This window comes from Sinohyriopsis cumingii, chromosome 15 (genome assembly GCF_028554795.1).
Source record: "Sinohyriopsis cumingii isolate HCF-2022 chromosome 15, ASM2855479v2, whole genome shotgun sequence".
In the NCBI taxonomy this organism is placed as follows: Eukaryota; Metazoa; Mollusca; class Bivalvia; order Unionida; family Unionidae; genus Sinohyriopsis; species Sinohyriopsis cumingii.
In genome coordinates, this window is record NC_142975.1 from 37,388,045 (window position 1) to 37,414,619 (window position 26,575).

General features: G+C 35.4%; 1 protein-coding gene across 1 annotated transcript in view; it reads right to left on the reverse strand.

The window, feature by feature from the left end:
- Nucleotides 1-21,155, reverse strand: part of LOC149781624 (phosphatidylinositol 4,5-bisphosphate 3-kinase catalytic subunit alpha isoform-like) — a 46,356-nt gene extending 25,201 nt beyond the window's left edge. Inside the window, exons 1-10 of the mRNA XM_089935672.1 lie at nt 21,058-21,155; nt 17,461-17,803; nt 16,655-16,861; nt 15,089-15,156; nt 8,778-8,960; nt 8,142-8,232; nt 6,749-6,871; nt 6,174-6,241; nt 4,192-4,374; nt 3,128-3,236 (exon numbers count right to left, since the gene is read on the reverse strand). Of these exons, the coding sequence (XP_089791798.1) occupies nt 3,128-3,236; nt 4,192-4,374; nt 6,174-6,241; nt 6,749-6,871; nt 8,142-8,232; nt 8,778-8,960; nt 15,089-15,156; nt 16,655-16,861; nt 17,461-17,764 (1,336 nt within the window). The 5' untranslated portion in view covers nt 17,765-17,803; nt 21,058-21,155. The remainder of the gene's footprint in view (nt 1-3,127; nt 3,237-4,191; nt 4,375-6,173; nt 6,242-6,748; nt 6,872-8,141; nt 8,233-8,777; nt 8,961-15,088; nt 15,157-16,654; nt 16,862-17,460; nt 17,804-21,057) is intronic.
- Between the last annotated feature and the right edge of the window lie 5,420 nt (nt 21,156-26,575).

Genomic DNA, 26,575 nt, shown 5'->3' on the forward strand with positions numbered 1-26,575 from the left:
GCTGACATGGTCTAGCAGAACCGTTGCTGCTCTGTGATGCAAGGTTGGACCAAACCCCCTGCGGTTTGGGGATTACTCCTAGCGTTTAAACTGCAAACAAGTAACGCAAGATGAAGTCCAGCCTTTCTCCCACCTAATGATATGTTGCCATAATAGCACCTTCCATTTCCACCCACACCCAAAACATTCACGGGGTCTAATTAAACGTTGATGATGCACGACTTAGCAAAACGTTGCTCCTCTGTATTGAAGCAAAACGTTGAAATTGAATTCAAGTTTCCCTTTTATTTCTGCTGACGATATATGTCAATTAACCTGCAGAAGATTGTCGTTTGGCTTGCTACTGGCTTTCCTTCAATTTAATGAATTTTGCTCATGTTACGTCGATTATCACACACGTTCTAGCACCTCAAACGAACGCTGATATGGAAAGATAGCGTATTACCTCAGCGCTGTCTACCGTCTCATTTTTTATTTAAATTTGGTACAGTATATCGAGGATCATACTTGATAAAAAAGAATAATTATTGCCATGTCAGTGTATTCATCACTACACTAATTGAATTCCATATTTACTTTGTTCAATTTATTGATTTATGAGGAAATCTGTACAGCTTACTTATTTTAGGATATAAGTTGGACACAACATGTAAATATCGGCAGAGGCTACATTACATTTCCGTAAATAGTTTTTTTTGAACGATATAAATAGAACACTTTGTACAAGTGATCATTTCGGAATGAGACGAATAGAATGGTATATTTGTCAGTCTGCTTAAACCTAAGACACAGCATTAAATAAACATTTTATTTTCTGTTTAGGCTTTAATGGTGTTGTCTGTTGAAAGCTGAGAACATTCGTCATTGGACAGCAGATTTCCGTGAAAGATCAGAACAGATATAAATCAATTTCTTAGAAATTAAAAAAAGGATGCATTAAGACATAATTGTAGTGATTCTTTGATGAGATTACAAAACGACGCATATATTTAATAAATTGGTTTTGGTTGTACTTTTATTTGTACATTAAAGCATGCAAGAGGAAGTTTAGTCGCATATTCCCAGTGTGGTTTGCTCCAGTGTATAATTGTTCTCACAAGACAGCCTACCAAATGAAGTGTATTATAACGCCATATGTGACAGATTTAAGGTCCAAAAACAACGGCTGTTATGGTATAACCATAAAAGTGAAACTTCCTTGATAGACTGAGATAGGCTAATAGATTTCTATAAATAAACCAATGTTTGATTTATAACGACTAACTGTGTTCAATTTTATTATCTATTATTTACTTTAAATAATTAAAATAACAGTGTTAGTCAAAACGTAGGTTGTTGCTTTCGAGGTTAGATTCCCCTACAATGTTTAATGTGTGCGTGATTTGTATTTTTAACGTAGCTTTAAAAAAATGTCAGTCATATCACTACGATGTCTGCAATGTGGCAGTTTATAGTGATGTCTAGCATTGGGGCATCATGCTGCATATATGTCACATTATCCTGACACCAAGCCGACCAGTCCTAACACTAACCTCTTGATGCTGAGCGCCAAGCATGGCGGCTGTAAATACCATTTTTGTAAGTCTTTGGTATGACTCGGCCGGGGATCGAACCCACGACATCCCGCATCCGAGGCGGGCGCTCTAACCACTAGGCCACCGGAGCGGTACAATGTTTAAAATGATCAATAAAATGATCTAGATAAATTATATCACTTGTGTGAAAGTAAGGTGAACTATAAGAAGATCTGTACAACTAAATGAGCTTCACCTTGAATGTCTTAATTTTCAAATGTCAGAACATATTTAAAATGGTGAGAAATTGTGCATATTAGAATCTGAAACCAATTTAAAAGCAATAATGAAGTATATTCTTCACAATTCTCAAAATCAAGAGTTTGGATGTATGCCTAATCGTAAGTTTGAGTTATATTTCATGAATATATCAAGCTTATTTCTAAAGAAAATGCTACATAAGTATCGAACTTAAAACCATCTTGTTTAGAGAGACAAAGCATTACTCTAGTTATGGTACGAGAGCCTGAAGACAAGACATGATCCAATCCAAATATTAAGAATCGAACAACTCATATGTGTGCAGAGTAAACTTTGGATGTTCCCCAAGAATGAAAATGAAACATATTAAAGATTTTATTATACAACTAAGTTTTGTCTGTTTCCATACTTAGTTTCAACTAAACGCAAAGCTATGCCACCATGTGACGAATAACTGCTTACTGAGGGTACTTTTGTGGGAACGGAACCTTAACTGAATCTTTTACTTTCTATCTGTATCAAGGAACGAAGCCTGAACTCTCAAATTTAAATTCTTGAAATATGCAAAAAATAAAATTAATGATATTTTGCCTTGCATTCATTACTAATTTAGCACATAAAGCATCTATAATCCTTAATTCTGAAAAAAAAAATATCCCCACAGTGAATGACCCCTTTATGATGTTCATATCGTAATTTTACTAATTGGCTTATTTATATTTCCGTCCATTGTATGCATTATTTTCAAGAAATCCATTGCAATTGGAATATTTTCCGATGAATCATTGTAGCTTACTTGTATTACGCATTAATGTTGACATAACATGCGAACAAAGGAAATCAGCAAATATAATCTTTGATTTTCTGGAAGTAGTTACATTTGAATCAAATACCTGGACTGCTCAGTTATCAATGGCCTTTCCAGAACCAACCGAATCACATGTTTGCATTGTCATCCTACGGAAAGCAATGGATCGAACTCATACTTGGCATTTATCCCTGAGTAGATGCTTTTTATCTAGAACAACTCAGCAAGAATATAATAATGATATTGCTAGGGTCTACAAACGGATGTGATATCGCTGATTGGTTCATTTAAGGTAGTGATCAATTTAATGTTAACTAATGAAACAGCTTCTCTTCTATGGGACAACGCTCTCAGACATATGTATTTCCAAAACTTATATTCAATTATTTTAAGAGCAGAGTAAGGAAATTTTATTAATTTTCAAAAGTGTCCCAAAGAGGTGTAAAATGATCATTCTTTTATATACATGGAACTCTAATATATTTTGCCAGGTATGACAGAAATGGCTACAGATATTTAAATAAGTATAGCTTTGCGTGTCTACCTTGAATGGAAGACCGTCGTAAAACTTTCGGAATACTTTGCAGAAGTTCACACAGAAGGACAAGCGTCAGTTCTGGAGTCTGATTCCAAGTGATGCAACGTCTTATGTACTGCAATTCGAAACCAAATCAGAAAAACATTTATAAATTCTACCGATTTTCTTTGACACTATATTATAAAGATGGTGCTTGGTTTTTAGAAGCTAAGGTCAAATACATAAACATTTACGGCATAGTTGCAAGATCACGGCGATATTCAGATTGGATTAAAGGTATTAATGCATTTATTTATATTAACGAAATATTCTGTATTTCTTAAACAACATTTTGTATTATAATTTCCATAACGTTTTTGTGAAACATAGATTAATAAGGTTTACAGATGATTCTTTTCTTAAAATTTCGTCGATCTGTTTACCAGTCACGAGCATCTAAACTTGTGTAAATTCCATCCAGTCATCCTCTGACAATAACCTTGAACTGATGGAAGCTAATAGAGAGAAGCATTGTTGTTTAATAGGTCAGCGGTAATTTTTGTTAAAATATATGTATCGATGCCAAAAATGCAGTGTCAACTACTAGTTCAATCGAATATGGTAAATTTCCTGGAAATATCTATTCATTGCACGTAAAGTCTTATTTCTCACAACCAATAACAAGGGAAATGCTGAGTCAAAGTAACGCTGTCATTTTGCACATATAAAAATATGTTTTTAATTTGTTTTTCTTGAGTTAAAAGAGCCTCTTTCGTCTGATACCTGATATCCGGAAATTATGATACTGGTATGTAAAGCAATTGATAGGTACTAAGGTAGGCATTTTTGTATGGTAAGTGAAATTAGAACAATGGTAATCCAAATGAGTATAGATTATTTTAAAATTGGAGAGAGAGAGAGAGAGAGAGAGAGAGAGAGAGAGAGAGAGAGACTCATACAGATAAATATGAAGCAAAAAGAACGACGGACATCTAAGTGTCAATATGAAGAATCCTCCAAATTCGGTAGATGTGCAGAGAACTTCGGTTGAAATACGATACCATCAAAATATACTAATAATATGTGAGTACCTTATATGAATGCAAACAGCATTCTTTTAACATGTATTCTTCACTTCTACTAGTTTTCAGAACATAGAGTTGCTCTCCTTTGAATGCTCTTCTTTCCGCCAATTGTTTCTCGTCTCCTCTCTGCAAGTATTTCTGAAAGATGATCTCGTTCACAACTCGGCGTGGTGTCCATGAAGCGTCGATCTAAAGTGTGCAAGAATCATCATGTGCAATTAAAATTTCAGTGATGAAAAACGCTCATACAAGTATTAAAAATATGAAATCGAAAACAATATATATATTAATAATGTCCCTGAGTCCCTCTGTCTGTCTGTCTGTCTCTCATTCTGGTGGTTTTTAGAAAATTTGAAATAATTTCTTCACTCACGTGTTTTCTTACAAAACAATGCGTTTCATTATTAATACGAATTAAGGTATATTTCAGCAATAACTGTTCAAGTAAAAAATGAATATATGGCTATTCACGATGAGTTTATTTTGGGAAACTTACTTTTGTGACTCTTACGGGATAGATTACTCTTTCATTTTTTTCTCTTTGTCTCTCTCTCTCTCTCTCTCTCTCACACACACACTTGACACGTATTCAACTTACAACAATATATACCGTATTATGATTAATAAATACACCTACCATAATTAAAGCAACCACCAAAATCCGAGTTTAGAATTTTCTTTGGTAGCCTATAAGTAGATTCATTCGTTCAACTGACATAGTGTATATGCCTGAGTGCTCAGTAAAGAAAGCAATATTTCAGTAGCAGAGAAATGACATCAGAGAACAGCGTTTAGTTCCTGAGTCTAGGTGTTGTTTCTATGTTTTTCTTGATTGTACCATATTAGGTGCATGATATATAATGTACCTATAAGCACAATCAGAGAAAACACAATAATACAAATGGGTAATCCCAATCTCCACAGTTAATTATACGTGTCAGGTGTAACCATTTATTATCATAAGGTATACAACCTCTATTAGACAAACATCCATATTTACATACATACATACATATCTACATAGATGCACACATGGGCGCCCGCAGGTTTTTTGCGGGGGGGGGGGGGTCAAAATTATTTGCAGAGTGGGGGGTCAGTCAGTATAGCCGGGAGAGTTAGTATAGGAAGTAGTCTGAAACTAAAGCTAATATTACTAAGTGTTTTGAACAGAATCTTGTGACATATTTTCAGCTTCATTTGCATGATTAAACTTGTCGGAATTTGTGCATATATATACATACATACATACATACATACATACATACATACATACATACATACATACATACATGTACCCGAAGAATGAATAAGACTGAGACAAGAATGGAACTGCAGTTGAATCAACGAACCAGCAGCAACTTGCGAAAGTAGTTATCCTGGCAGATTGGTTGAACCCAGTAACCCAACAAAACTCGTCATCTAGGAACGAAAACACTTAACACGGCCTGTATTTGTATAACGTTCATCAACTGCAAACAACGTAGACCACGACTAGTCGTCCCAAAATGCACTGGTGGATCATTATCCCTGCCGTTGTACTATTTTTTATTTGGTACAAATAGGGCAGACCCTTGTCTGATCGCTCACTTACATAATTTTCGTACGTGTAATGCACATATACATACGGTAATAAAGATAACAATAAAACATCACGAGAACATTACATTAACTTCCAAGAGGCAAATACTGTTTATGCTATTACACAACAAAATCATTCGTGCTTCTTTTTAGATGAAGGTGAGGTAACTGAGTGATCTGAAGAAAAACTAACGGTCAACGATGATGTTTGACATCTCATTTCTTCTGTATTGCTCCTGATGGAGTGGCTTACGGGAGAGACATTGTCAATGTACAAAATAAGTAATTAGACACCATATGTTGACGCTATCCCATTTATTGATAGGGTGGTGTTTCAAGGCACAGTAGTATATAAAAGACCGCTTTGTGCCGAGGGAAATATAAATAAGGTGCCATAACAAAATATTTACCTCAACATCATAGATCAGCATATCTTCCCCTGGATTTTCTAAATACACCTTCGTTTTGAGTCTCCTTGCTGTTCAAAAATAAAAGAAAATTTAGAAGTATTTAACCGATCAACACTTTGTTTACCACATTAAAATTATTCCTTTAACTGACAGCAATGTACATATAATCAATAATAGAGAGTTCCAAAGCGGACCTGGGTTCCAATTTCCGCAGAATAAAAACTTTCTAACCTTAATGATGATATTATTTGTATTAAACGTTGATTCTGCATTGTATTAAGCTTTCTTCTGCAAAATCCAGGGATATCATTTTCCATTCTGTCTGGTGTATATATGTAACTCCCTCTCTCCCACCCTCTCGGAAGACTTTAACAAATTAAATGTATAATCAAGTGTTTTTGAAGAGCTATGGAGATCCGTTAAGTTGCTACTGACAGCCATTATAGTTGCTACTGACAGCCATTAGAGTTGCTACTGACAGCCATTAAAGTTGCTACTGACAACCGTTAAAGTTGCTACTGACAGCCATTGAAGGTGTGCTAAGTCCTAATAATCTATCTTAGTGATTTACTTACCATTAGAGATGTCATCAATGGGCAGATCTTGATTTACGTCAAGGACAGGAGGATAGCAAATAAGAAGGCGTTCCATATCTGATAGAGACTGTATTTCCAGGTCATCATCTTTGATTGGGGTGCCTGGTCAAATTACAATCATGTCTTATTTTTCACGTCTAAAAACCACAACCTATATTTCTCTAGTAGATTATATTATTTATGCTATATTTATATGATCTGTCTCTCTCTTTTTCTCTCTCACACACATTTTGTTCCCTTCATAATGAGCGCTCATTACTAGCGTCACTATACCCACATATCTGTAGGCGAGATCCCTTAGAGTTCCACTGGATGCACACTTTGCCTGTCTTTGTAATGCATACCATATTAACCTCAAAAAGTTCAAGATTTCATCCACACAAATTGGTTACTTTTGGTGGTCCACATGCAATTATTAGAGATGGAACTCCGTGAACTGGCCACATTGCAGCCTAAATATTACACATAGTTGTCTTGGTCCCTTTTATGACATTAGTGGACTTAACTATAATCTTGAACACTAGAAAATCGTGACAACATAAGCATTAACACATTCTATAACCAAGATGCGGCTTCTCTGAATACAATCATTTGTGAACTGATTACTTGTAGCTAAAGGTATTGATGCTTCATCATCCATTCCAAAGGTTTGGGGCTCTAATCCATGCCGGTGTGATTTTTATATCATACCCTATTACAAATAAGAGTTCAAGATCCATGAACAACGACAACGAAATCAATTCCCCAAAAGGTCACATGACAGGATAAGAAAAATTAGAAGAAAAAAATGACTTGACACAAATATTTTTTTTTGTGGGTGATCACATGGATCTGCCGTCGTAATTTGTCGCTTAGCGTATTATTCGCTTTGCTTCTAGACTAGGTTTCTTTATTTTTATTTGTTTTAAGAATTTAATAACTTCATGAATTTTACGTCAATTGTCAATCAAATTATTATGACTTAAGACCCAGTTACTCCATGGCTCATATGTAGATTTGGTCTTTAAAGTGTAGTAGACCAGATACGTTTGATGAATCCATTAATTTGGATGGGTGAAGCGTATACTTCCATGTGATGGAAACTATGATCGAACTCTGGAGAGCAAAATAAAATAATAAAACAACGAGTTACCGCTGAGCTATATCTTAATAAATTTACACAGCATCCCGAGGAACATATTTGTAAAGCAATACATGCCATCATCTCGCTGTAATGTAGCTCCTGTGAATTTATTTTATGAGGAGAATCAAGAAATTTTCTGAACTGATTAAAGTTATTACAACATTTCTGATGGCTTAATAGTTTTTGCCACTTACGACATAAACGCTTACATATTTCTAAATTGTTTACCACTTACGAACCCTTACTTACCCTCTTCCATCGGAATACTATGAAGTAGGTCGTCCAGAAAAAACAGCGTCAGTGCAGGAATTGTGTCCCATGTGATACAGTGTCGAATGTACTGCAATTTGAAATCGATTCAAGTTATATAGATTACATGATTGAGAATTCTATCAATATTTGTACAACACTATATTGAATTGCCAAGGCTACAGTACATTTTTAATCATTTGCTATTTCTTTGGAGGTAGGGACTTATGACCTAAGGGCAGATACATCAACATTTTGCCTTGTGTTCGAAGACTCAGGTGATCTAGCACGTGCCGCTTGCTGAAAGGTATTTATGCATCGCTTTTAATTAAACAAAACAATATCTAAATAAATAATATCGTTTTATAATATTTTGGAACAACTTTTATAGCGCAAAGTGGTCAGAAGTGTACAGAGTGCATTCTTTTAGTTTTAATTATGTTGTTTTGTTTACTAATGAAAAATCTTCCAGTTTGTTGTTACTTCCATTCAATAGAATTATTGGCATAATCTTTAATCTGATAAAAAATAACTTAGACAAAACGATTCTTTAGTAGTTTATAATTAATTTCTGTTAAACTCGACGTATATAAACGGAACATCGAATCTTCAGAATCTACAATAAATTGTACGTACCTTGTAGGAATGCAAGCAGCATTCTTTGAGCATGTATTCTTCACTTGTACAGGATTTTAGAACATAGAGTTGTTCTCCTCTTAACGCTCTTCCTTCCGCCATTTGTTTCTCTTCCCCTCTTCGACTGTATTTTTGAAAGATGATCTCATGAATAACTCTGCTTGGCGTCCAAGAAGCGTCGATCTATGATGGTCAAAATCAAGTTCATTTAAACCACACTGGGTGAACACTTCAAATATCAAATATACGGATATTAGTGTTTCTAAACTTTTGCAAGCCATATTTAGCATAGCACCGACATAACTTACTAATACTGACTAGGCTGGGCAAATTAGTAGATTCTCCTAAGATCAAAGAGACTGGTCAAGCGTGTGAAAATCTGTAATTTCATCCGTAGAATAATCGCTATCTATGTGAAGCACGTACATGGTCTTTTCTAGCGCAACGCACAGTTCAAAATAACAAAAGTTTGCTTCGTAGCTGTAATTTTTCAGACTTCAATAATACTTTTTGCAGCATCTTGCATGGATAATTTTGGTTGAAATTAGATTCTCTATACATAACCCTTCCCAGTCCAATATACAGCTGACACGTCCACCACATACGTCAGAACTTGACATTCTGTTCAACCCATATCGTTAGATAGACCAGCACACTTAATCTAGAAAAGTGAATCTAAGAGGAAACGATGAGGAAAAAATCCTGTTCTCAAAGAATGTGGGTATGATGAAAAAGAATATTTTGTAAAAACAAAAACAAAAACAACGTAGCCAAAATGTGAAATATATAGGGAGGGGATTTGTCGGTAAAAACTAGAATTAAAAAGCATTTCAAGTGAAAATATTTTTACAGTTATATTACATTTCAGCAAAATGGTTCCTACAAAGGCTTCCATTGTCCGCGCACTTGAATGTTCCAGGGCATGTTCCATATCCTGCAGGTGCAAATGTGCAACGTGCGGCCCTCTGTGTATTTACAGAAGACAACATGTTTGCGGAATTAAAGCAAGTGATACAAGCTTTGGTGACAATTGTCTATCTTCCATTTTCGAGTCCATGGTTGCAGGTAAAGGTATTACAAGCTGTGAGTTGGTGGCCTGCTTCCATACCGTACTTTGCCAGTGTGCTTGTTAAACACGAATAGATGAACGTGGGTTGATGGAAGCGGTGTTTCCAGAGAGATTCATTTGCAAAACTGTTCATCGTTTGGTACAATGAATAACTTGCAAACACGCATTTCCCTCCATCCCACATTGTTTTGCGTGGCAGGTATACCTTGTCAAGTTCTGTGAGAAGGTGATTATCTGAGTTAAACACTTCTTATGCAGCCTTCTTAACGTATCCAGCAAAGTTCATGCACTGGAATGTATTTCAGACACTTCGACGCGCCTGCAGTCATTAACATCATTTTCCAATTTATTTTAAGGAAATATATTAGTGCAACAACACTCTCTGAACTGGTCGGGTTATGGCCAGCTCATGTTGTAACACTCTGTGCAGATCAACTTTCCGGTAAGCCTGGTGAACAGAACTGAGACTCTGCAGTGTATTATGCCTGTCTTCATAGTGTATCTTTCATTCATGTCTGTTGTCGCTTCATACAGGGATGAGAAGTTTATTGTATTTGCCTTGTGTAGTACATCTCGGAACTTATACACAACTTAAGTTGTGTATAAGCATTATCAGAAACATCGATTCATTCCCTTACAAAAATGTTAAGCTGTACTTGGCCGAACGTATGTGAAATAGTGATTCCTGAATATCACTAGTTGTCAGATCCTGAACACCAGTATTCAGCAAAACATCAGAGGATATCTCTGCGCAGAAACGTTGAATTTGATTTCATCTCCATCATCCTATTTCCTTCGAGATGGAGAGGGTTTATTATGAAGTATTTGGTCAGCATGTCCTGCCAATGAACAGTGTCCTCGTTTGGGTTGAAATGCAGGTCCGGAGGCTGTTAAACAAAACCCAAAGCTACAATGGGTTTCTTATTTTGTACGATATCACCACCTTTGTCATGCTGCATTTAGCCACTCCTGGCTATTATTAATTAAGGTCAACCAAGTTGAATGTTAGACATGATTCCATCACAACAAAGTTACATTTGTAGGACTTATCTTGGACTTCGTCCGATAGCTGGTTGGTCTAATTTACTCACAACCAGACCTTACTTTATTAATCTGATCATAGTGATAAAGAAATTGAGGCGTCTGACAAAAGCGAGAGGAGAAGAAAGCTTCCATAGGCCACCATAACTAGCACCTGATGAATAAAAATTGTATGCAGACACTATTCACATACTGCCACTAGTATTATAAGTTCATTTGTTTCTCTTTTCTGAGTATAAACTCGGGGATGTGATTAAGAAAGTTGATGGATATCATTAATGTCTCCAAACCATCATAATATTGTGAGTCATCTGATTGTTCTACATTCCCTAAAATGTCAGAAAGCCCTCGGCCCTGATTCCCTACGTATATCAAAAGATGTCAAAACAGCAGTTGCCGCAGAGTATGCAATTTGATCGTATATAAACATACTCTTTTTGAAAAATATTTTCTTCCGGCTATTGTTTTTCTGCTGAATTTGGTCCCAAAACTCAACTTCCTATCCAGGTGTCTTCGATTCCAAATTCTTGAGGGTGATGTCCCAAGAAGTACATTTGCCTTCTAAACGGTAAATTATAATATCTTTGTACTGTGGCATTGTCCAATTTTGCTTCGTAAGTGCAAGAAAAAGAGCTTTATTAATGGTAAGAACATGTGATTTTGTAGAAGAGATGCTGCTGCATGTATAACTCTTTGAATTATTATATCCAACCTTTCTTATATCATATGAAGGAGCTTGAATAATTGCCTACATCCAATTTTGTTTGTTTTCTAGATCCCCATGACTCTGTTGCGTTTGAAATATATCAATATGGATCGAGGCTGTTCTTATCGGCGTATGCACAATAATGCCATATATGTAGCTTTTAATGCAGACACTGGGTAATCCTCTAGTTTCGCAAATTATTATGCTTTCCATTCCCACAGCTCTGGATCGGTGCCTGCTAATAAATGATTGCCATCAACGGGTAAAACAGCCACTGTTTCGACTGTCACGGGTCCTGAAACTAAGTCAGATGACAAATTTACACAATGGAGAGGAACGTTAACAAAGCTGCACTCTACTCCGTGAATAAGAACCCTCTCATTAGAAGAAGACATTTCAGAAAAAGGCGAAGTACGGACAATAAAAGAGCCTGAATATTTCCTGCGTCCCTTAAATATATAATAGGGATAAGATTGACCAAATCACCCTTCTATATGAATGGTTCATAATTTTATATATATATATATATATATATATATATATATATATATATATATATATATATATATATATATATATATATATATATATATATATATATATATATATATATATAATCAGACTGGGGTTTGTTAGACCTAACAAATTTATTGCTTTCAATACATGAATGTGACCATGACATCTTAGAAATTAGAACATTTAGAATAGGTCTGTCCAGATTATGATGCCTATTTTTCAATTTGTAGCAATCAGAAAGACGTGTTCTGTTTTCTTGCAATAGGTACACGTAGGAAGAGACAAGGATTTTTGGTCAAGCTTATCGGAAGCTTGATTGTTTAAAGTTGTGCCAGTTTGAGATTTAGAAGGGCTTGTATTACGGTGAAATACTTTTCTGTCAGAAGACTGTTGAGTGGATGCCTTATTTACAAAAGGAACTTTATGAGTTAAGGAACATTTATCATCAGCGCGAGCAGCATTTTCCAAGTCTTAATTAGTCTTCATGTCACCATGGACACAGTTCTTGAACTCTTCAAGTAAAACATGTTGTTTGAGACTTTCATAATCTTGTTCAAATTTCTTGGCTAAGCACCATCTATCAAATAACTGCTCTTTTCTCTTGCAAATTCGACATGAATTTGTCCAGCTGCTTTTTTTTAAAATAGTTTTTGAATTTTCGCCGATAGGCTTCAGGGACTAACTCATAACCCTGTATGATGCATTCCTTAACGACATCATCATCACCACTTTGGTAAAGTGACAGTGAACGGTAACTATCACTAACTTTACCAATAAATACACATTGTAATAACTAAGTCTAATGCTCGCTTGTCCATTTCAAATTTTCAGCACCTTTGTCAAAAAAGGAAAATATTTGTCTACATCTTTTTCTTTAAACGGGGGCACTAACCTAATAATCTTTGCAACATCGAAATATGAATTTGTATTTGAAGTGGGAATGTGCCTTTCACTTGCAAGCTCCATTTCTTTCATTCTAAATTGGTATTCTCTTTCTTTCTACCTTTTGTATTTGTTCTTTTTGCAATTGCATTTGTTTTTCTTTCTCTCTTTCCCATCTCTCTCTTCTCTTTTTCAAATTGTAACTGCATTTGTTTTTCTTCTACCTGCATTTGTGTTTCTTGTAACTGCTGCACTTGTCTTTCTTTTTATTTCTTATATATCTGCATTTCGTTCTCTTGTTCTTCTTTTTGTAATAAAAGTTGCACTTTCTCTTTTTCAAATTTCATTTGTTTTTTCTCTTTCTCCAATTTCAGTTCTTCTTTCTCTTACTCCAATTAAAATTGCAACTGCATTTGTTTTGCTTCTTTATTTTTCTGAAGTTGCAGCATCATCAACTCCAATTCCATTTTGTATTTTAATTATAATTCCTGTACGTGTATGTCAGAGTCTGATACAGACTTACTGTTTGAAACCAAAGCACTCTTATCCGAAACATTCTTTTCTACCAAGTACTGGACCACAATAGGTTTTATTTCTTGTTTCGTTAAGTAAGCCTTTACCTCAGAAAAATCATATTTTCTGGCAAGATGAATTAATTTATCTTTCTGAAAAGATCCAACTGTTCTTGGGTAAGATTCGGAAGAAAGATTTCCACTTTTGATGACATTTTAGAAAAAGCTTGCCGATTTCAGTAAAGATTTAAAAAAATTAGGGGAATTCAAATTTAACCCCCGCCCCCCAAAGAATTCTGAAATATTTTAGCCAAAATTCAAATATACCGGACGAGCCCCTTATTCTTATGTTATGTGTTTAACTCTAATAAACAGCAACAATGAAAAAGTGCAAAAAACAAGCTTTGTAAAATTTAACAAATAATTTTTTCCAAACTAAATCCAAGAATAATCCACGAATTAAATTTTAGAAGTCCTAGTAATGAAATGTTCTAATGAATTCAAGTTCGAGCCCCAATGAAAATTCCAAAATAGAAGATGATGACGTACGTCATAGCCTTTATAGTACAGACGTGTCTACAGTTCTTTGTTGATTCACAAACAATATTCTGTTGTTTAAATTTCCGAACAAAATTTAAAGAAATGTTTTTGTCCAAGAATTCTTCATGAGCACTCAAATATTTCCAGGAAAAAAATCTTTTAAAACCCTAAAACTTTGAATAAAAATTAAAATAGAATTTCAAACTGGTCACAACGAAACACTTTTCAGTGTCCAAGGTAAAGCCCAAAATAAGATTATTTCTCTATAGACAAAGGTTATACAGTCAAATAATACGCAAAATAATTACCCGTATGAGGGTCACGTGATCACATTCCAGAACAGTTGAGAAGGTATTCACGTGTCTAGGGCCACGTATTCCAGTACAGCCTCGATTTCACTATTATCATTCACACAATAAGAAGGAATTTTAAAAAATAAAAATTTTGTTTACTCGATTCTCAATCACGGCCAGAAACTTGGTCATTAAAAGATACAAACTTCGGTGTTTACGACTAAACAGTCAGGTCAAGCTAATTTCTGGAAAATATCAAATTCCTAGTAACAAAATCACATTATTTTGACATGTAATGAAATTACGAATAAAAAGATTTTATAATTTACAAACAATTACATTAAATCAAATATAAGTTAAATAAAATATACATAACACCGTCAGTGAAGTGAACGGACTAAAATGAACATTAAAAGAGAATTCCGAATGGACTTGGGTAGGCAGTTTATGATGACATTAACATGTTTACTTTAGGTAAAACTTTAGCTGGAAGTCAGAAAGCACTACGAATGACGCGCAACTGGGGGATGAGTAAACGATTTTTTCTTGAACCGCATGAAATGAAGCAAGAACTGTTGATGTATACCGACATGTGAAGATATCACTATTGCCTTTTACACCTGTGGGTATCAAAGGTTTATTTGTGTATATAGATACCCCCATACATACATACTTACATACATACATACATACATGCAGGCATGCATACATATTATAAGTGACTCAACACAAAATTACGAGAAGATATTTACCTGAACATCATATATTTCCATCTCTTCTCCTGGATTGTATATATACACCTTGATCAGGAATGCCTTTGCTGTTCAAACAAAATAACATAATTGTATACTAGGTACGTTTCTTTGGCAGGATTTGAATCAGACATGTATTATTGACATTACGTGTGCTCTGAAATAAGATTCACCTCCCATCTTCACTACTACTTCACACCCAAAACCGAGATAGTTCTAGTTGTTTATTTTCATCAGCCAAATGATTCCTTTAATCCACTCAAAAAGTCAAGTTATGTATTGTGGTTGCTTCGAGAAAATGATAATATGACCGATTTTTGAAGGAGCGGGTAACATACGAATGTATGTAAAAATTACCTATATAAACAAATGCAAATGCTCTCATAAAGTACACCTCCCTCGTGGATACAGTAGATGCAAAGTCACGGGACTACGCTTGTAAATAGGAATTTGCCCTGTGTATGCAAATGGTTATAATGCAAGTGTTGTGCTATTTTTTCTATATAACAGTCAATAAGGTCTAAAACAAAGTATTCATTGTGTTCTCCTTCGTTCACATTAGCAGTACATGCGTATTTTAGACAAGTAACTTACCCACAAAGTCACTAAATGCATACCCGGTTTCCAGTCCTTATACCAGTTATATCCATACCACTTTAGTAAATACTATTTGCATTCAGACGGAGAGGTGTCAAAGTACCCCCTTGACTGTATTTAATATGACACTGGACTGTGTGTCGAAGTGCCCACTTGATTCTATTTAATATGACACTGGACTGTGTGTCGAAGTACCCACTTGATTCTATTTAATATGACACTGGACTGCGTGTCGAAGTGCCCACTTGATTCTATTTAATATGACACTGGACTGTGTGTCGAAGTACCCACTTGATTCTATTTAATATGACACTGGACTGTGTGTCGAAGTGCCCACTTGATTCTATTTAATATGACACTGGGCTGTGTGTCGAAGTGCCCACTTGATTCTATTTAATATGACACTGGACTGTGTGTCGAAGTGCCCACTTGATTCCATTTAATATGACACTGGACTGTGTGTCGAAGTGCCCACTTGATTCCATTTAATATGACACTGGACTGTATGTCGAAGTGCCCACTTGATTCTATTTAATATGACACTGGACTGCGTGACGAAATGCCTACTTGAGCCTATTGAATATGACTCTTGACTGCGTGATAAATTCCTCCCTTGACCATATTATATACGAATCTGGTGTCAAAGTGCCCCCTTCATCCTATGTAACATGACTCTGGACTGCCTCTCTAAGTGTCCCCTTGGTAATAATTAATACAACACGGGGCTGCGAACTACGTTTCATAGTTCAAGATCGGTTTAATTACGTCATCTATGTTAGGTTATGACATTATATAGCAGTCCAGTATGTATGTATTCAGATGGGTTACTACTGTACTGTACGCAGAGTAGCTAAATAAAAAATGTTTTACATGAATAAATCCACGTCAATATAAAACTTTGGGATTCGCGATGAGGAGCTATTGAAATTGATCTAATTCCTTAATTCAAAATTTTAACGATATACCTACTGTTCATTATGTCGGCAACGTGCATGGGAAGATCAGGATTTATATCAAGGATGGGTGGATAATAAAAGAGCAGACGTTTCATTTCTGGTAATGACTGTCTTGTCAGAGCCACTTCCTCACACACAGAGGCCACGTCCCTCCTGAAGTCCTGGATTTCTGGAGATTTGATGGTATCTAGGTAGTCTACACTGATCCCCATTGCTTTTCCTGGAAAAATTGCAGAAATATTTCATATATGTAAGGCAATAAATGCATGAGGCACAGTTCTCTGGGTTATTCATGCCATGCCAGGTCTATAAGAAATCTGAGTGACTTAAAATCTCTCTCTCTCTCTCTCTCTCATATACTTTTTGTTACCTTGAGAGTGAAGGTACATTATTAACTCCACTGTATATTGTTAGCGATATTGATGAATTGCTATTTTGGTTTACAGTTCTTCATTGTTTCGTTGAAAACGATCTTTGTAGCTCATTCCAAGCAAAAGTAGAAGAAAAAATTTATTAATCTTAAATGATTGTGACTTCGTTATTAGCTTTTTATATCTATATCAGACGTACACTCAAAGCACATATTTTCAGTAATTAATGGTTCAGGTTTCTGATTTAGGTCTGACATGGAAACAAGACATAGTCTGAGAAAAAAGGTAAGACTCTTAAATTTATTTTAAGTTATATTTAATTCTTCTTCTTTTGGTTTCTTCCTCTTCTTCTTCTTATTATTATTATTAGTAGTAGTAGTAGTAAAAGTAGTACTAGCAGTAGCAGTTGTAGTAGATGTGATGGTAGTAGTAACCTGATTAAATATACCTATATCATGCCGCATTTGCAATGATCGTTTCTGTTGCTTTGGCATGGTCAGTGTTAGAAATGGAAGGTATAACGGCAAGTCCAATAATTTCAAAGTCTCGTCTCGGAATTCCTCAATTTCTGCCTCCTGTGTGACCCCTCCAAACACATACTGATGGCCGTTTCCAAGGAGCTCGTAGGCAGGGTAATTTTTTGCCTCCTTGAACAAACGAACTTTTACTATGTCCAACCGAGTGTCGGCAAACAGTTGGAGAGGTATCAACATGCCGTTTGGCATAAGAAAGTCGTAGGTTTCCATCAACATTTTTCTCACAACATAAATGTTAGCTTTGAAGTCCGATGACTGGAAAAAAAGAAGATTCATACATTTTAGCATGTGCAGTTATTGGGTGAGCGCATTGGATTGCATTTAAAAACTTCTTCCTAACAACAACGTTCTTCGATGGTGAACACTGCGTCAGTACATCTCCTCAAATTACCCACAATAAATATCTATACACTTTCTCAATCTGATTAAAAACTATTGGATTTCACATTGTATGCTCTAAGCGAATCTTTGATAACGTGATTCAATCAAAAGTCATTTGGAGCTGAATCAAGGCTGTACGGAAGATGTGGCAAAGTTTAGATGCTATTCTCTTTCAGGAAGTCTGCCACGACGACGGCTGTATGACACCATTGTGTCATGGAGCAGAGGGTACATCGGTTACCGGTGCGCGTTCAGGGTAGTTCCCTAGTGTTCGCAACGTTTCCACAACACTTTTGAAGTGTAAACGTGCCCAGAGGCACCTGAGGAGTCAGGTAGAAGTACTTGGACTTCTGGGACTTTTGCATCGATCGATAATGCATATAACACTGTTTCGAAAGTCCGAATAAATTAGATCGAATTGAGTCTCGGCTCGCCTTTTCCCGATTCAAACGTTATTATATTATCTTGTGTCCGGTCAAGAAAAGTAAATCCCGGTTTAATCACCTGTGTCAATGTCATTGAAACGTCTCTGGTCACCCTTTTCAGGTTTGTGTACCAGCTGTTTGGCGATTCTCAACCTGAGTCTGTTTTGATCAGCCCTCAAAAAATATGCGGGACGCATATTGCACAAACGTTTCTGACTTTCAAATACTTCTTAATTATATCAGAATCAGCTGACGAACGAAAGCCAGTGATAATATAAGTATCTTCCATTTTGTACAGAACATCCTCATATATTTTTCACTTCATCGCATCAACTTTCTGCTCAGCTATCGCGGACAACATTTTTTCCCCACATCGATAGTCATCTTCCGTAGAACCATGACTAGCTTTACAACCATGAAAGCACCCACAACCACAACGTTAGTCATCTTCCGTGGAATCACGACCAAATTTACAACAACGAAACCTCCCACAATGTTAGGGATACGACAGAGATTGCTGTTGTAAACTTGACCCAATTCGGCCATGAAGTTACTCAGTGCACACGTATAGTGACTACTGGGCTTAACCAACTACAGGTCATTTCGTCCATAAATTCACAGTAAAATCTTGGTTATCCGAACCATGATTAACTGACTGTTCGGTATATTTGAACCGACATAGTATCGCTAAATATTTCCAGCATTCAAAGACAATCCCGATCATCCAAAACATTATCATGGTTCCCAACTCATTCGTATTATTGAGTCCTACTGTATTTCATTTCTTTTCTCATTCTAAGTTTTACATGCAAATAACATCACTCTAAAAATTACACACAAAAATTAAGAAATAGAGAGAAACCTGACTTAGTGGTCGGTTATGTTGACAAGTGATATGAAAATTGTGGGTTGGAGCTCTGCTAGAGCCATTGCAGCAGCATCCCTAAGCAAAACATAAATCCCTGATTTTGTCAGTAGATCCTACAATAAACATGATTTGTTGTTTCTACTAACATCAAACGAAAGTGAAGAAAGGGTGGCGCAGATTTTAGCCTTCCACGCTTGCAACCTTGGTACAATCGGTCGTCCAGTTGTTATTTTCTTCTTCGCATGCAATCTATGGATGCATTCTGATTTGATAACAGATTGATAATCAAATAAACCGAAAACATTGAAAGTATCTCTAACTTTTTGCTATAGATCATAAAATGTTAGACCTATAAATATTTAGGGAATTTAATGAGCAATCTAATTTGTGTGAAAAATTGTATCCTCGCCAAAAAGTATGTGATCAAAATATCAGAAAGATGTATAAATTGGGAAGTCTAAACCGAGGTCTGGAATGAGAAGAAGCATGTTTCACTATGGACGTTTGTTTTGCTGTTTTTAACAACATTTTTAACACAGTAGTGACTATATCATGTGATGGTAGAGGAAGCCACGTGCCTTTCCGGGGAACACACATAGGCGGCCTACCTAGGCTGGTTTAGGCGGGTATCAATCACGTGATCCCTGCATTACGAGTCCGATGCTCTACCCTAATAGCTACCACTGTTAGATGTAATACGAACGAGTTAACAAATTGACTTATTGATGTTGGTTTAAATAAATTCTAAAACTGATACTTTGTCTGAACGTTGAATTTAACAGCCTTCCTTGTCACACTTCAAATTTTGTTAAAGCGTAGCAGTGCAATATAACTGTGGATTACATACGATACAATTACGAGTTAAACATCCGCATTTCACTAGACGTTCTGTTGCTAATATACTAAACTGAAAGATTTCATACAATATACTGACGCTTAAATATTGCGATTTGCAGAATACTGATATACTGTCTGGAAGGAATTAAGTATTATCAACAATACACACACTGTATTGAAAAGATGTGTGTTATCTAAGCAAATATACACCATTAGGATACATGTACACTTTGTACACACAATGAAATGTATTGTAAACCAGAACTTCCTGGTAGGACGGAGTTCTTGTCGGCTCGTATTACGGAAGTATGTAAGGAGAGTTGTACGTATGAAATTAGTGCTTTTGGACACTGGCAGTCAGTTTGTAAGTCAAATAAAGATATTTAGTGCTTAAAACACCCTGAATAAAACTCCACATGGATGTAGTAAGCACACACTCATATATACATATAGACACATACATACATATATATAGACACATACATATATATATAGACACTTACATACATATATATAGACACTTACATAAACATATACACATTAGCATATTCCTTCATATACACATAGACAAATATATTAAGACAAAAACAAACATTTCGTTGGATAGGTAAATCGATGGTGGTGGGGTGGACGGAAAGGCAACCACAAAACTGTATAAATAGAAAAGTAAATGGAAAGAGTGATATATAGATGGATAGAAAGATAGACAAAATGACAAACGGAAAAACCCCAGGTCATTTATACATAGACTTAAGGGATGAAACCTTTCGCAATACGCATCCATGGGTTTTAGTGGAGTTGGATACTTAAGAACGCAGTGCAATGATGACGACTTTAAGATATTGCCCAGTTTCTACCAATGACTCTAAATCGTAACAAGAAGTATTGTTCTTAAATATATATTTTTCTAAATTCGAAAATTTAAATCTGATGAATTATTTGCTTTTGCTCGAAAGCAGTTAATCTTATCTATGAAGTAATGTTTAAATTATGCTTACCTATTACCATCTGTCCCGAAGTGATCTGGAGAATGCACTTGATCTACTGATGCCACTTAACCGATATACAGGTATTACATACACCTGTTTGGATAAGCGTAACCAATCAAAATAAATATGTCTACATTAGTCTTCCTGATGAGGTGACTTTTCTCACGACGTATGATTTTGCATGAAGTGGGTTCTTCTTAATCAATGCTAGATGTGAGTCCACATATTAAACTGCAGTTTCATAACACACACACACACACACACACACACACACACACACACACATATTTTTTAGTTTTGTAATAAAATTATGTAAGTACACTGATCTTGTGATAGTTTACTTCGAAGAGATTAAAACCAATTATGTTTCTGTTGTAAAATGGTAAATGAACTTTGCAATAGCATTAAACAGTGAATACTTTCTGGAACGAAATAGTGCAGCAGCGTCATACTCTCTTCGCATAACAGCCGTCTTGCGTTCGACTTCCGGTTTCACCCATTAAGGGCGCTCGAGATTACATAGCACACCATGTTTGATAACGTTGTGCAATTGACAACAATAAGCAAAATTTAGTTGACTAAGCAGTGTTGCAGTAAAAGGATTTGTTTCAAATTATTAGACTGAAAATAAACGATGATGTTCTTGTAAACAGAAATAATATGTATGTAAAATTGAGTAGCATTCTTCAGGTACCAACCACTTGATTTTTCCTCCAACCTTTTTTATTTTTCATGCTATCAATCGATTGCAAAGATGGTGTAACCTGATTATAACTAACTAAAGGCTACTGCTAATTTAGGACACAGTAATGTGCTAATTATTTGGAACAGAAGCTTTAGGTCAAATGGAAAAGTAACAGATGTTTCTCTTCCTAGTTGCTGAGAGTTTCTATGTACTAGATTACATTTATCTGATTGTCCATACAGTGTACCGATTTACCAGTGTACACGGAACACAAAGAATGCATCTCAAATTTAAAATGACAGAATCCATTCTATTCTTAATGGGTCGAACAAAAATTTCGATGTGGACCAAAGTAAATAACGCTTATAACAAGATGTAACAAACTTCAAACAGTCTTCTTTTCCCTCTTCTAACAACTCTGAATCTTTGAAATTATATATATATATATATATATATATATATATATATATATATATATATATATATATATATATATATATATATATATATATATATATATAGGTGTTATACATGTGCAATGTAGTTCAATTAATATGACGTGTATCGAGTAGGTAGATTTGATGAAGTAACTGCACTATTTTGAAAACGCTTAGATTAAAGGAAAGGGATGACTCTCAAAAGCGTTCTACATTTTAAACATCATCTTTTTTAAATATAACTTCTTTTGGTCGTATATGATGTCAACGTTGTAACATATGTGGGACTTAATTTGTACGCATGGAATTAGTTTATTTATCCTTGGTTTTACACAGGAAACCAAATTATTTTGATAGACTGAAGACATGAAATAAATTAGTACTGACTATGCACTAAGTATTTATTTCATTTTACATTTGAACCATTTTTGGTTGAACACATATAATAAGCGTTTCATATTTCACACTTTTTCATCTACAACGTTTACAGGAACTTAGTGTTTACATCATCTGCACAAAGAAAACGATAGCTATGTTATAGACCTATTTTTGGTGGCGGCAGCTTTGTTCGCAGTCAATAGTATTAGATACGTGCATTGGTTTTTATTTTACTCAAATGGCGTGGGTATTAAAGGTAAATTCCAGTGTTCAAATTTGTCTTGCAAGCAAACAAAAGCTTATAAATAACGTGCTTGTTGACTCAGAGTTTATCTTGTATTATCAATCAGGAATACCTACTTTTTCTTAACTTACAAAAAGAACGTTTTAACATGTTTCTGAGCACTGTGTGAAAATGTTGTTCTCTTGGCAAAGTGCAAGCAGTAGTTTTAGTATTAATACTGAACATTGTGTGTTCCATTAATAATTCTTAGCCACCTTAGGAGAAATAGGTCACATTGACCATCAATTTACCCTTTTGACTTTGTTTTGTACGTGTTAACCTCAGTGTGCAAATTGTATCTTACTCGCAGATCTCCAGTTTTATGAATGTTTTGGTTATATAACTTGCCCAGGGCATTACAAGCGTCGTTCTAAACAACACCAGGAGAAAATTGATCATAGTGACCTATATTTCTTAACTTAATGACTAATGTTCATTAAATTGTTATATCAGGGTGCATACGTTTTGTCATACTTGCAAATATCCAGTTGTATGCATGGTGTGTTCAAAGAAGTTGGTCAAGAAGTACAACATACGCTCCTAATGCGTATAAATTTGTTGTTGTTGTTGTTGTTGTAGGGTTTAACGCCATTTTTCAGCACACGATAGGCTATACATGGCGGCCAGTATTAATGGTGGAGGAAGAACCCGGGAAATCCCCGGAAAGAACCATCGACTCTCGAGAAGCTCCTGGCAAGCTTTTTCACATACCCACAACGGCCGAATCAGAGACTCGAACCAACGCAGACAGAGGTGAGATGGCAGTGATCCGTAACTGAGAGCGCTTTAGACCACTCGGCCACTCGGGTCCCCTTGTATTAGGTGAAAGTTGGCCACTGTGCCCATTTTTCTTACACTAATGATTTTTTTTATTTACATGTTAAGCCAGTTTGAACATTTTTTCGTAATGTCAAATTTGCAGGTGTAAACGTATAATCTAGACAGAAATTGATCACCGAATTTTTGCATTGTTTTGTCCTTTCCTCAGAAACAAGTAAATTACAGTGATTTATTTCCTGCATTAATTACTTTGTTTTGTGTTGATTATAAAGTATCTGACAAACCCGTTTTCAGAAAAGTGTGATTATCTTTCTGACACCTTTTGTATGTAGGTAACTAAACGTTTTAACATTTTTGACTGAGGTTTACATATATTACTATATTCTCATCACATGTATATAATTTTTACGTTTGAATGGAGTTTTACATTTGAAGGTTCTACGAACTTCACCTAGCTGCAAGAATGAAATGTTTTTAATTACCATTTTGCTCGAATGTGAAAAACCGCAATTTGATATTTACCAAGTGGAAGGACAAGTGATGTATTGTAAAATTTGAAAGCGCACATTTTCCATGCAGGTGATACTGTACTGTATATCTGGGTCTATCCGATATTGACGACCGACAAATTATCAACTTCCTGAGTCAGGAATTGCACCCTTGTACATCAGGTGATGGCTTGATAATACCATGTGTACGATGAGAACTAAGATTCTAGTGCAGTATCACTTTTCACAAAGTGCCACTTGTGCTCGGCTATCAGTTGAACGTAAGCATTGTTCTTGTTGTTGTTCGGGGTTTAACGCGCAACATAGGCAATACATGGCGGCCAGTATAACTGGTCGAGAACAAACTCAACAGTTTGTCTCGCCAGTAGGGGAAATCTCCGGTAAGAACCACTGACCCACTGGAAGCTACTGGCAGCTTCTCAAATACCCACTTTGGTCGAGCCTGAGACTCAAACCCACGCGGACAGACGTGAGATGTTAGTAATCAGTAAAGACGAGCGCTTTGGATCACACGGCTACCAGAGGCCGAGAAAGGAATTATAAAATAGACGTATACATAAACTTAATTTGTATGCACGATATTACCTTACAAGAAAGTTTGAACGTTGTTTATCATAGTGAAGGAATAAATTAGTCAGTCCATCCATCCATCCATCCATCTCAATATAAATACAGACTGGTCAAAAGAAAACTGACAGAGAGACAGACAGACAAACATACAGACAGACAGACAAATACTTAGACAGATGGGCCTAAAGGAAAATAGATAGATAGATAGATAGATAGATGGAGGGAGGGAGGGACAGACGAATGGCTGGATGGCTGGCTGGCTGGCTGGATAGATAGATAGATAGATAGATAGATAGACAGACAGATAGGTATAATTACCATTAGACCAAGCGAAAAACACTTTCCACAAAACTCAGAGTGTGTAATAGTGGTTTGGTGTTTACGAACGTGAAGTGAAGTCGACAGTTTAAGGTATCACCTACCTGATGCTCGTGTCTGTTAAAATGTCGTAAAGAAACAGAACATTCAATAACTCAAATACAGTTTTTAAATTCGACGCATTAAATCCGACAAATTAGTAATTGATCTGGAATAAATTGTAATCTTACCAGCAAAACAGTAGTCAAACTCCAACTTACATATGTACCGTCTGTGCCAACATGACCTAGAAAATCACAAGTTAAGAAATAACCAGGTAATACTTGCACGTTGATTGACAGCCAATTTATACGGATACTATTACATTTGTTCTCCTGCTGATTGCATAGTTTTTCAGTTTGTAATTTGTCCGCAAGTTTTACCTGTCAAACAATGCTGGACGTTTGAATCTACGTATTTCAATGTGATTCGGCAACACATATATTTGTAACCGGTCTTTAATGTTATAATTACGAATTATTATGAAATTCATAATATGGTTCGGCCAAAAGTTTGTTTAAAATTTTTATCTAAATGCCGTTGTATGTATTGTGTAAAATTGACCTACAATATGCAGGTAAAAGGAGAGACATATAATAGCTCTGCTCTTATTAACTGACTCAATTGCATAGATGAAAGAGTCTGAACACAAATAATAAGTCTGAACACTAATAATCAATCTGAACACTAAACAAGAGTCTGAACACTAAACAAGAGTATGAACACTAATAAACAGACTGAACACTGATGATCATCTGAACACTGATGATCATCTGAACACTAATAATCAGTCTGAACACTACTAAAAAGCCTGAACAGTAATGATCAGTTTGGACACTAACAATGAGTCTGAACACTAATAATGAGTCTGAAAACTAATGAAGAGTATGAACACTAATGGAGAGTATGTACATTAATGAAGACTATGAACACTAATGAAAATTATGAACATTAATACCTAATGTGAACACTAATAATAAGTCTGAACACTAATACTTAATCTGAATACTTATAATGAGTCTGAACACTAATAATGAGTCTGAACACTATTAAAGAGTATGAACACTATTAAAGAGTATGAACACTAATGAAGAGTATGAACACTGCTGAAGACTGTAAACACTAATAATGAGTCTTAACACTAATAATGAGTCTGAACATTAATAATGAGTCTGAACACTAATAATGAGTCTGAACACTATTAAAGAGTATGAGCACTAATAAAGAGCATGAACACTAATGAAGAGTATGAACACTGCTGAAGACTATGAACACTAATACTGAGTCTGAACACTAATACTTGATGTGAACACTAATATTAAGTCTGAACACTAATAATGAGTATGAACACAAATGAAGAGTATAAACACTAATAATTAGTCTAACACTAATGAAGAGTATGAACATTAATGAAGAGTATGAACACTAATGAAGATTATGAACACTAATACCTAATGTGAACACTAATATTAAGTATGAACACTAATAATAAGTATGAACACAAATAATCAACCTGAACACTAATATT